The sequence below is a fragment of the Triticum aestivum genome, chromosome 1A (genome assembly GCF_018294505.1).
Source record: "Triticum aestivum cultivar Chinese Spring chromosome 1A, IWGSC CS RefSeq v2.1, whole genome shotgun sequence".
Taxonomy (NCBI): Eukaryota; Viridiplantae; Streptophyta; class Magnoliopsida; order Poales; family Poaceae; genus Triticum; species Triticum aestivum.
Window position 1 is genome coordinate 500,933,849 of NC_057794.1, and position 12,212 is coordinate 500,946,060.

The following is a 12,212-nucleotide window of genomic DNA, read 5'->3' on the forward strand; positions in this document are numbered from 1 at the left end:
CATTTCAGCCCGTATGTAGTCCGTACTAAATATTCAAAACATTTTTTTTAAGGTCTATGATGTGAAGCCACATCACAAAAATGTTCTTAGCAATCTAATCCTAGCTACTCCCTCCATACAGGCGTTTTAGTGAGTTCGTTCACTCATTTCAGCCCGTATGTAGTCCGTACTAAATATTCAAAACATTTTTTTAAGGGATCCAAAACATCTTATAGTATTTGTGAACGAGGGAGTATATTCAAGTTTATATGTTTACGTGCATTTTTTTTGCGGGAGCGTGACAAGACGTGAGGCACGACATTTTATGGCCAGATTGCAAGAACGGCGTGTGGCAGAAGCTACTACTAGTACTACAAGCCAGCTTCAGCCGAAGAAAGTTCTGAAGAATCTGATCGCGAGACGGGGCAGTCGGTCATGCACGCAAGCAAGATTTGGATGGTTTGGGCGCTTTCTTCTGCCGCTCCTTGAATCGAGTGACCAAAGATGAGAATTTTTTGTCACTGAAGCAACCGCGTGCATGTGTGTGTGTAGCTTCTGATATTGCGGCCGGAGCTGAAGAAGCTAGTAGAGTAGCATGCTTGCTTCCAGCTGGGGAAAAGAATCTTCAGACCACGGGCCAAGAGCTTCACAAGTTCCAACTCTTGGCCGCTGCTCTAGGTAGTCTGGATCCACGCTGCATCTCAGCTGGAGAAATTCTGGTAAAAAGCAAACAAATAATCAGGGTTGAGAATTAGATAAGGATACTCAACAATCTCCGACAGGCACAAAGATTATGCTCTTTCCTTTCATTTCGTTTGGAACAACTTCACAAGGCCTATTGACGTTCAAAAAATGGCATCTGGAACACTACTATGATGTTTCTATCCAATTGCACTCACAAAATGTACAGGGAAAACTTTGTATGCTTGCTTCCAGCTGGGGAAACGAATCTTCTTCAGACAGACCGCAGGCCAAGAATCTCACAAGTTCCAAGTCTTGGGCGGGGGTTGCTGGCCACTGTTCTAGATAATGTGGGTTCACACATTGCATGGCAGCTGGGAAACTTCTGCTAAAAGCAAACAGGAATCAGGGTTGAAGATTTCATAAGGATATTCAACATTCTCTAGGATGGAATAACCTGTAACATACACAAAAATTGTTCTCTCTCTCTTTTCATTTTTTGGAACTTCACAAGGCCTATGTTCAGAGAATGGCAACAGGAACAGTGCCATGTTTCTATCCAATTACATTCACAAAATGTACAGGGAAAGCTCTGTGCTTCGACATCACTTGATCAGAAGATTCAGAGCCTATGTTGCAGCATTGCACACTGGCTCAGGCTCCATCCCACTGGCGACAGCGGCATTCAGAGTTTCATCACCCAAAAAATCAACCGTGTCTGGGCATTTGCTTCCAGCATTTCCAACATCACTTTCCTGTCTTGGCAGCTCTGGCGACGTGTCCCCCAAAAGGACATCCTTCTCGACGAGGTCGCTGCGGTCCTCTTGATCGGTGACTGACGAAATGATATCAGATTCAGCAACAACGCTCTGCCTCGACACGCTCTTGTCGCTGAACTGCCTCTGGAAGTACCAAAGGAAATCCTTATTGAAGTCGGTGTGTTCCTCCTGGTCGGCGACCAAAGAAAGGGCATCGGATTCAGAAACAACAGTTACTTTCGACATGCTCTTGTCACTGAACTGCCTCTGGAAATACCAGAGGAAGTCCTTATTGAAGTCGCTGCGTTCCTCTTGACCGGCGGCCAAAGAAAGGGCGTCAGATCCAGAAACAACGCTCAGCCTCGACATGCTCTTGTCACTGAACCACCTCTGGAAATCCTTTTTCACAAGGTCGTTGCATTCCTCTTGATCGGCGCCCAAAGAAAGGGTGTCAGATTCAGAAACAACGCTCAGTCTTGACACGCTCTTGTCACTGAACCACCTCTGGAAATCCTTTTTGACGAGGTTGTTGCTTTCCTCTTGATCAGCGACCGAAGAAAGGGTATCACACTCAGATACAGCACTTAGTTTTGACACACTCTTGTCACTGAACTGCCTCTGGAAACTGCCTGTACTTTCTTCCTGAATATCCATTGCATCCAGCACGAAACATGGCTTAAATCGAGAACGGTGTCTCTCTTGGCCGCCAAAATTGAAGGTATCATGCCTCTTGAAGACCATGTCTCGGCGGGAACCTGTCATGATTTCTTGAGAATCCAAGTTATCATGTGCAGATACACCACCATCATCTGATTGTTCAGAAGGGGGTTCAAACAGGTTATTTCGCCGATGCATGATTGAAGGAGCCGAGCCAGGAATGGCTGCCTCATCAGGATCAGAAGCAAGGTCAAAAGGGCTCCTCCTTGATACTGAAATGGGCTGAACTTGCATACGGAAACGTGAAAATCTATCTGCACTCTGACAAGCATCATTTCCATCAAGATCAAATATTATATTCTTCCTTGATCTTCTCTTAGCCATCAAGAACTCCAATCTACGACTCCTTTCCACCTCAGAGTACCCAAGATCCATGGCATTCTTATCTTCGTCTGCTGTCCCAAGAAATTCAGGTTGGTTCCCACCATCATCCTTCTTCTTTTCTCCATCCTTAGCATCATTTTCAGCTTTACTAGTATCAGGCTTGCTGTTATTATCACTGTCCATTTGAGGATCCAGGCGGCAGAAGTTGGAACCGCAGACAGAATCATCATTGTCAATGGGCTCGGGGCTAGGGAATTCATTGCCTAAAGGAGGATCAATCTCATCAAGCATTGGAGCAACATCAGCCATAGTGATATCACAAGAGGAATCCTCTAGCTTACCAGAATCATCATTGCTTAAAGGAGGATCATTACCATCGAGCATTGGAGCAACGTCAACCATAGTGATATCAGAAGAGGAAAACTCTGGCTTGACAGAATCAAAATCTGATGAAACATCATGGTTGCCAACTCTTGCACATGGTGAAACTAGAGAAGAGTCTAACTGGCTGCTGATATCAACATTGATAGGCTCAATCTTTATCCCATCAAGCTTCTTTCTCTGACGGACAGAAAAAGCACGGCCCCATTTGCAAGTACCAGCCGGTTTTTTAGCTGGGTTATCTTCTGAAACCTCTCCCACATTATCACTTTGATCATCTGTCAACAATTTATCTTGATTTTCCTTTCTTACTGTTTCATCATTTTCCCTATCATTCTCACTGGAAGAGCATAAGCCAAATGTTGTCTCCTTCTCATCAACTCTTCTTTGACCAGCATCCTCAAACAGGCTAGCATACTCGGTACTATTATCATTGTTGGAAAATGGATCTCTGAACTCCCGTTCATGATCAGCCTTCATGAATTTCTCCATACCAACCTCTTGCTGCAGTGTCACCATGGAAGAAATAGAAGCGAAGAGTTCAGTGAGTCTATCATGTCCATAAACTCTCTCATCTCCTTGATCAACTGATTCCTTCAAAAGAGGAACAGTATCATCCAGCTCAGTAAGCTTGTCAGCCCTTGCCTTGCTAAAACTTGGGTTTCTGATTTCCCAACATTTAAAGCCAACTGTGCTCTCCTTAACTGCAGGCACTGAAAATCCCTGATGTGCTCCAAAATGAACATTTCTGGAAAAACATCCAAACCTGGGAGCTGAACTATCTGTGTCAGTCTTCCGGTCTTCAACGGACTCAGGAAGATGTGTGCTCCCATAACTTAGCAGTATACCAAGAAGAAGGGTGGCGCAAATAATTACAGGGGAAGTGGAGAGAAGGAAAGCGAAGAGACCCGGTGAAGATCTGTACAGCAGGTAAAGCAGTAGGGCTAGACTGAAGAGAGCCCAGTGTTCAGAGGCACATCTATAGCTTATTCTGATAGAGCACTTCAAAACTTTCTTGATGCCTAATGTATCATGCTTGGCCTGGACACCCATGGCCACTCCTCTCTCACCTGCCAGCACAGACCTAGCAGAGAAAACACACTGGCAACATTAGCTCATCGAATGAATTCTACCAGAGGTTTAATTCTACAAAAAGCTTGTGTTACGATCCTAAACCATATTAAAGTTTGTTATGGCTTTCAATTCTAAAAACCATATCAGACTAAACTAGAAATGTGGGAGCACGTTCAAGAATTCAATTCACATGATTACTCTGGAGACGCTGAATTAATACTGGATCGGCAGCCTCAGAAGTTGGTACCTTTAAGCGGACGCCGATCGGAGCCCGAGATCCGAGGGGCGGGGGCAAGAACAGAGGACCGGGGCCAGCGGGGGACTCCGGCGGCAGGCAGGCAGCAGCGGCAGAAGATCAAAGGCAGGCCAGGAACAACCGAACAAGAAAAGGCTGGCAAGCTAGCGCGATTGCCTCTTGGGAAGTTCAGATGGGATCGCCGGCAGGGCGGCAGTGCAGCGGTTGGCAATGGTGATCCCGAAGAAAGAAAAAGGGGAGCGAAGGAAAGGAAAATGGTGATCCGAGCTCAAGAAAGTGAAGGAGTCTCAAAGTGAAGCAGGTGGCGGACTGACCGACCGACTGGCGAGCCACGAAGTGGGAGCGCGGCGCGGCGCCGATCGCTGGTAGTGGGGGAGGGTGGCGGGGGCCCCGGGCCTCATCACACCATCTCTTCTGCTGGTACTTCCGCGGGGCGGTAGTTGTCCCCGGCCGTCGCCGGACACGGGTGAGGCGGTGGCACGTGCGCCCACGCCGGCGGTGGGGCCGCCGAGCCGAGCCAGCGGGGCGGGCGGTGGGTGGGATCCCTTTCCCGCGTGTTTGGTCGTGGAGGGGGAGCCGCGCGGTGGTGGCTGTCACCATTGCATTTGTGTGTGCGGGATCTCGATCCGCGTCTGCCGCCGCCGCTTTCATGCCAAGACTTTTTCCGGGGCCCGGACGGACCCATGGACGGTGCCGGAAAGCTTCTTTCCGGACTCTTTTCTTTGGTCCCTGCGGTGGTGTTCATGATGGTAACAGGTCGGTTCTTGAATTTTCTCTTCTCAAAACACCAGGTCGGTTCTTTAATTGGTGCACCGAATTTAGTTGCGTCAGAGCAATGCCTTTTTTTGAGAAGATATTCTTTTTCTCTCCAGTGTTAATAAGTTGTTCACATGACAACATCATGCTTCTTTATAAATATAATGATGATATAATAGCAATGCTTAAACCAGTGATGAAGTTAGTTAGATGACTGCAATGATGTTTCATTTATAATACTATTGGGCTTGTGATATCCATGCTCAAATAGTCAAATGGATAATGAGTTTGGTGCGTTGTGTACACTGCCTGTGTTCCAAACAGGTCCAAAGTAGGTCTTGACTCCTGAATTTCCGAGTCCAATGACTTCCATATCAACTCATAACCTTTTTTATACAACAGCCTCAGAGGGTAGTACGTACCCAGAAACCTCAAAAATATACTCCCTCCGTCCGGAATTACTTGTCATCCTTTTCTGCGACAAGTAATTCCGGACGGAGGGAGTACATGGGAGAGAGGCTTTTATGCTCATGTAAAACCCCATCTGTAAATACCATTGATCTAGCACAACCCAGTGCTGCTCTTTGCTGCGCATACAAAAACTCGGCACAGCGAGAGTAGGCAGAATCACACAAAAGAACAGAAAGAATACCTACTTAAACCTGTATTCTACCATATATCTATCTATACAGCATATGCGATCCAAACTCACGATGATCACCAAATCTAATCATATGTACAGATACTCATCTGACTGTACAATCCTAATAAGCTCCCGCAGATTACCAAATGCATTCCTCCCAGAACTCTCTGCTCCGATGTAGTTCAAGAGCTGCTCCGTATCCTAACCACCCATCATTGAAAATGTGGACAGCAAGCAGTCTTAGTTTGCTTGGGAAACTGGATTAAACAAAGATTGCAGCGACAAACAGGGAGATGGAATACAAGACTGTATGGAGAACACACACCTTTTGCAACAAGTGAATGGCGTAGGATGCCTTTGTCGAGTCATCTTGATATTCCAAGAAAAGGGGATAATCTGTTAGTTTTGAGTCAGCGCTGCCGACCCTTCGATGTTCCGTTGAACCCATGGATGATGCTTCAGCTGAAGGCAAACGATCACCGACATAAGATCGTGATCCTCCAAAGCGCAAAGGATATCGGAGGGGAATGTCAAGATATGAAGCAATAAGCAAGACTGCCTACAGGAAATTAACAAAGTGAGCAACTTGTGATTCTAACTCTTTTGAACTCCACACAAAATTAACATGGTAAGCAAGTAGTGATTTTAACTCTAGTGGCTGCACCTATAAAATCTAGTGTGCAGATGCAGGCAGATAAGATTCTAACTCTTTTGAACTCCACACCAAATTAACATGGTAAGCAAGTAGTGATTTTAACTCTAGTGGCTGCACCTATAAAATCTAGTGTGCAGATGCAGGCAGATAACTTACACTCCTATCATAGTGTAGGCTTGATACCATGGAACCACTAAATCTGGAAGGGCCACAATTTATATTGTATTCCAAACTAATGCATGAAAAACTCAATGCTCTTCTTTTTTGATCTTTACCACTGGATCTATTAAAAACTATACCAAAAAATCGGCAGCCCAAGAAATATTTTTTGTATTTTCTTCTTGAAGCATGACAACTGGCCTAGCTAGGCTGGGATATATGTGCTACATCAAATGTATTGTCTATTTGTCTTAATATTTTGTTGTGCAGGAGCATTGGGCAGACAAACTTACATGTGCTGCATATCCAAGCACAGCTGCTGACCTCTGAAGCTCCTTGTGACTGTAACTTGGCTGCTTTGTCTTGGGCTTTCCAATTTGCCAACCAAAAAATGTCAAGGGGCCAACATGTGGAGATTTGATAATGCTGAGTAAATGTCTTCCATTTCCATTCATTTCTTGCGGAAGTGCCCCATTCTCTTCCGAAGGTGTTCGGCACTCTCCTGAAAATGTGGTGTCATTTCATCATAAACGGTTACATGAAGTGAGATATAAGGATCGACTGTGTTTTTAATTAGCTCTCTGACTCGTATAAAAACCAGAGCAAAAATAAAATAAAATTCATGTGACAACATGATTGTTCATTGCTTATCTATGGGCCTGTGGGGCATATACGCTAAAATCATGCACATCGTATCAAGCATTGTTGCTCAGGGGAGGCACATGAGTACTGAATTCTCACCATTGGTACGGGAATGGTGGTTCTCTGCAGCCGGCAGGTCTCGGAAGACCCTGACAGGGTACAGGGCGGCGACCTGGGCTACCATGGACTGCTGCCTCGTCCTGAGCAGCCTCTGCAGATCCCCAAGCCGCGCCTTCTCCGCGGATTTCAACTCTTTGGCTTCCTGCGATCAATCAGGAGGAGACGGATTAGATATCGGACCAAACGCAGGCAGCCAGAACACCCAATGCATTCCGGTGTCGCGTGGAGAGGAAGAAACGGGCGGGCGGGCAGGTACCTGCACTTGGCGGTGCGCGGCGGCGAGGGCCCTGGAGAGCGGCAGCACCCGCTCGATCTGCGCCTGCATCTGCTCCTTGCGCCGTTCCACGCCCTCGGCGGCCCTCCGCCTGGCGACGGCGAGCTCGTCCGCGCGCGCCCGCCGCCGCTCCAGCCGCCGGCTCAGCTCGTCCAGCGCCGCGCCCTGCCGCACCGACTCCCTCCTCACCTGCAGCAGCAGCAGGATCAGGCCACGCTCGACAAAAGGGGGCGCGACGAGCGGGGCGGAAGCAAAGCGAGCGAGCGAGAAGCATTCTCACCTCGAGCGCGGCCTCGAGGCGGCGCGCCAGGCGTGCCCGTTCCTCCGCCGCGGCCGCGAGCTCCGCGGCGAGGGCGCCGGCCCGCTCGAGGCTTCCCCGGAGGTCCGGCCACGCGACCGACTTCTCGGAGTTGGGATCCGGCCCGGCCCTGGCGCTCATCCCGGCGCGCGCGATGGAGATCGTACTAGTAGGCGGCCCGCGGCGGCGGCGGCGCCCATGGTCCTGGCCCGCCGTGACGAGGCCGGGGCCGAGGCGTGTGCCGTACTACTGGTAACTGGCGGCGGCAGGAAGCAAGCGAGCGAGGCGAACCCACGCAAGGGAGAAGGGCTCGGTCGGTCGGTCGGTGGCGTCCGAGGAGAGGGGGCAGCGCCAGCGCGTGCGTTTTTGTTTTTTTTGGGCTGGGAGTTTGTCTCGGCGACGCGACCGCGGGCGGGCGGGCCGTGGGGAAGGGGGAGGGTGCCGACAAGCGTGCCGCTGCCCCGTCAGCGCGCGGGGCCCGGCCAGCGAGGCGGACAGGTCGACCGCCCGGAATTAACTGCGGCACGGCGATCGGGCGCCACGTGCCGATTTCTTTATCGCCGTTGGCGCTCGTCGGAATGGCCCGTCGACCGTGCGTGCGTGGTGTGACGGCGAGTCGGCGACGGTGCCGACCGACTGAGCCAAGTTGGTGATGCTGTGGCTTTGTCATTGATGGAGTGACGCTCCCGTAGCTGTCCTGTCACCGTCCGGGGCGACGCCTCGCCTCACCGGCAAAAAAACATCACCCTCGACCCCCTCAAACAAACTCTCCCTGTCAAGAAGTGGTGCACAACACAACCAGCGCGCCTTCTCCTCTCCCGGAATGCACCAACGAGGAACCAATCCAGAGGAGAGACAGAGAGTTTTTGTTTTTCCTTCTGGAAATTTAAGTCAAGAAGAGGAGGTGGTTGCGTCCACGATTCCGCGGCAAGCCAGCAATAGCACGTTTCATTTCGTGCCGGGGAACGTGACACGAATCTACCACTGTATTCCTCCTAGCAGCATAATAAAGATGCGGATCTCCTGCTGTGCGTTTCCGCTATAATACTGATCTTCTCTTCCTTCCAATGTGAACTCCCGGATCTTGCAAGCGACGCCGGCATTCACGGATATCAAACAGACAAAACACACTGGCCTCCGAATTCGCAGATATATAAAACCTCAAAAGAACATCACAACATGCTGGCACCGTGTACAGCCGTGCTACGTGGAATAGAATAAACCAAGGAATGTTCAAGCGTACACACCAGTGTTACAGGTACAGGCAGGCGACGGAGGTGCCAAAGTTCTGATGATGAGAAAAATGGGAGTGAAACCACTCGCAGTCAGTCGACATGCGCCAGGCGCTCACTTTGGCCATCCGGCTTTGAAAATGTCCAACCTACTCATTCAACCTGGTAACAAGAGGGTCAATACCGTCCAAAGCGACGCCTTTTGCCCACAGGCAGACACCCTGATGGAGGAGACGGACAAAGAGTCAAGGCCACCACTTTCCGCCCATGTGGCATCCTACTAGGTGCTCTCCTTCCTCCGTCTCCTCCAGAAGCATGCCAGGTGGGCAGCAATGTGCCACCTTGGCGCATGCTTGGACAACAATGAACCTCCTTACGTACTTCAGTGGGCATTTTGAAGGTTGGCCAAAGTGAGCGCGTCTTGCAGGTTGGCTGAACACGAGGGAATTCTACTCGAGATAATGGAACAAAGAACAACCGACTCTTCTACAGCTTTATTGGAGGCCAGTTGGAGATTTCGTCTGGTTCGAAGGGATGCCGCTCACAGGTACCTGCCTGGACCAGGAAGAATAGCGTGTCAGTCAAATGCAAGTTCAACAATTCCATAGCTCACAGGTGGCTCGGTCGGTACCTGCACCATTGTAGACCCATTTGAATCGCATCACTGGAAGATGGGCGGCATCGCGTTCCAATGGGAGAATGCGTCTGCCCCGGAATCTTCAGGATGAGGCAAGAGAAATCCTTTTTCGTATTGCAGGATTGTTGGTTCATCTGATACAAACACAGGGCTCGCTGCTGCAAGTGAAATCAGTGCTGATTAAACTAGTGAAATCGGTGAACTAACCAAGGTACTATCAGTAGATGGAGAAAATGGAGTAATCACTAACCAGATGAAAAATCGGAGCACGGTAACTCATCAGGCGATGCTTGGCAAAGAGGCGAGGCGGGCGAACAGCTGTTGACAAGAGCGTACAGGTTGGGGTCTCGCTCCAAGAAATGGAGCTCTGATGTTTCCACCATAGCATCGCAGGGTGAGCCAGTAGAGGCACTCGAACTCCCCACGGACAGCTGCTGGTTCTCTGCAGAGCTTACTGCATGAGCTTCTGGAAGCGGCTCTTCCAACTGACCGCTGTTCCCTGGTATCATGCACATGTGCTCAAACTTAGCTGATGCCATTGCCGCTGATGAGCGCATGCAGGGATCAGCAAAGTTGGCACCCTGCGCAGCACAGGTCCTTGAGTATGCGGACCAGTTGTTTGGATCAGATCCAGCAAATTGGAATGAAGGGAGCTCCATCTTCCAGGGACCAGTCATGGGCCTAGAAGTAGAGAAGTTGCCATTTGAAAAGGCATGGCTGCCATCGAAGGTACCTGCACAAGGTGATGCACTCTTATAGCTGAAGTTGGTCACACGGTCACACAAAAATCATGATACAAGCTTCTCAGACTTTGAAGGATTCATCAACTGAGGAAAACGTACCATTGATGGCCGCGTTCAACCAAGGAAATGAAATCTCAGATTCTTTCAGAACTTCTGCTTGGTTAACTTGATCCACGAAGCCATGGTTTGTTGACTCAAAGTACAGACCAGGTAAATTGCTGAAAGAAACATCTGGAAGCTGGGGCGCATAAGACAAAGCTTCTTGGTCATCAATGAAATCGCCCCACGTTGAACTGGGATCATATAAACCATTTCCATGGAGGAGATCATTGGCCAGCTTCTCGCTAAAACTGAAGTCAGCGGACTCATGCTGATCTTCATTTGAAGCCTGTAGGCATATTTCAGCAGGATATATAGGCGTAGAGGTGCGCTGGCATTTCTTTATTCGAGTGTTCCAGTAGTTTTTTATTTCATTATCAGTGCGCCCTGGCAACTGAACATGTTCTGAAGGTTAGTGGCAATTAAAGAGAAGAAATGTGTGCATAAGAGATAAGTTACTTTAAAGACAAATTACCAAAACAGGTATGTACATGCAACCAAGACAAATACCTATTCAAAAAATTTCGGTAAAACTTTGATCAATCTCTAACTCTGGATTTCCATGGAAATACACTATATAGCTGTATGATAGAATGATGCCAAAGTACAAGAATGCTACCAGGTGGACAACATGCTTTTTAACACAATTACTTTCGTGCATACTTTTGCCAGTCAAACAGAAAGGCTGCTTATTGTCTTACAGTCCTAGTTGTAGTTGAAACCACAATATGCTCACGTTATTCTATTGAAGATTATGTCGAAAAGATAGAACTGCCAATCATATGATGCAACAAATAAGTGAGATGGAAGGAAGTTCAGAGATACGTATAAGAATACGAATGGTCGGAGTCTGGAAATGCTGATACCAAAATGCAGAATGTATCAAATGGAGTACATCAATTTAACAGACAAAGATCTAAAGAAAATGTATAGGATATATTATTTGTGCAATATAATACTGTTATGTTATATAATTATGTTTTGGTAACAGCATCGCTAATTGAAAAACAAACTAATAGCTTTGGCATAAGGCAGTACCACAAAACTCAAAAGGAACATAATTCAAGTCACAGAACTGACAAGTGGTCAACTGGTCATATAAAATAAATGGAAAAAAGAGACGATAATACTAGGCAAAATTTTGGCGAATAAGCCTGATATGTTGATCATCAGATATCCAAGCAGACGGTAATACTGGATTAGTGGACGGGGTTGTGGGGTTAAAAAATCTAAGCAAGGGGTTAGTGGGAATGGGGAAATAAATTATTTCTGAAATTAACAAAATAACTTAATTTGAACCACAAGTTTGGTACTTTATTAGGTTGCGCCAAGAAAATAATCAGGCTTCATATAATGGACAATACCTTCAGAATCATAATGAATGATAAGTTACGATGTCTGAAACTAATACCAATGTTCTGTTCTTAATATGAACTATGAAACTACTCCTTCCGTTCCTAATATTTAGGAGTGGAGGGAAAAATATTTACTGTTCTTAATAAGAACTATTACAAACTCAAGAAAGAAATTTCCAACAGCATAAAACATATATTCGCAACATTAAATTCATGCATGAGAAGATCAAAGAAGCATATCACGCAAAATATCAGGATCTTAATAACTCTACTAAGGATACTCTGACATCCAAATCAGATGCAAGATTAAATAGCATATGCAATCTATTAAATTGAAGGGGAGCCTTGGCGCAGTGGTAAAGCTGCTGCCTTGTGACCATGAGGTCACGGGTTCAAGTCCTGGAAACAGCCTCTTACAGAAATGTAGGG

At 47.6% G+C, this 12,212-nt stretch overlaps 2 protein-coding genes across 13 annotated transcripts in view; both read right to left on the reverse strand.

The window, feature by feature from the left end:
• Positions 1 to 760: 760 nt before the first annotated feature.
• On the reverse strand, positions 761 to 8,463 carry LOC123060560 (spindle assembly checkpoint component MAD1). 10 transcript variants are annotated; one of them, XM_044483372.1, is made up of 6 exons: positions 7,700 to 8,451; positions 7,402 to 7,608; positions 7,125 to 7,287; positions 6,677 to 6,885; positions 5,895 to 6,128; positions 3,662 to 3,924 (listed from the first exon to the last, which is right to left on the reverse strand). In XM_044483372.1, the coding sequence occupies exons 1-6, from the start codon at positions 7,856 to 7,858 to the stop codon at positions 3,907 to 3,909; spliced, it is 990 nt and encodes a 329-aa protein (XP_044339307.1). In that variant the 5' UTR covers positions 7,859 to 8,451; the 3' UTR covers positions 3,662 to 3,906. The 10 variants fall into 10 exon arrangements, 8 of the variants coding, with proteins under 8 accessions (XP_044339277.1, XP_044339262.1, XP_044339270.1 ...); XR_006428050.1 differs by having other exon boundaries at positions 3,698 to 3,924; positions 5,895 to 6,124; positions 7,700 to 8,463; XR_006428041.1 differs by lacking the exon at positions 3,662 to 3,924 and adding an exon at positions 5,458 to 5,770 and having other exon boundaries at positions 5,895 to 6,124; positions 7,700 to 8,453.
• A 434-nt stretch (positions 8,464 to 8,897) lies between these two features.
• The window catches only part of LOC100873143 (transcription factor GAMYB), a 5,135-nt gene continuing 1,820 nt past the window's right edge, over positions 8,898 to 12,212 (reverse strand). For 2 of the 3 annotated variants that reach the window (XM_044483392.1, XM_044483396.1), the window contains 4 exons: positions 10,429 to 10,822; positions 9,837 to 10,319; positions 9,581 to 9,744; positions 8,898 to 9,504 (listed from right to left, as the gene is read on the reverse strand). In XM_044483392.1, the coding sequence (XP_044339327.1) occupies positions 9,611 to 9,744; positions 9,837 to 10,319; positions 10,429 to 10,822 (1,011 nt within the window). In that variant the 3' untranslated portion in view covers positions 8,898 to 9,504; positions 9,581 to 9,610. The remainder of the gene's footprint in view (positions 9,505 to 9,580; positions 9,745 to 9,836; positions 10,320 to 10,428; positions 10,823 to 12,212) is intronic. The other variant, XM_044483404.1, reaches the window with a different exon arrangement.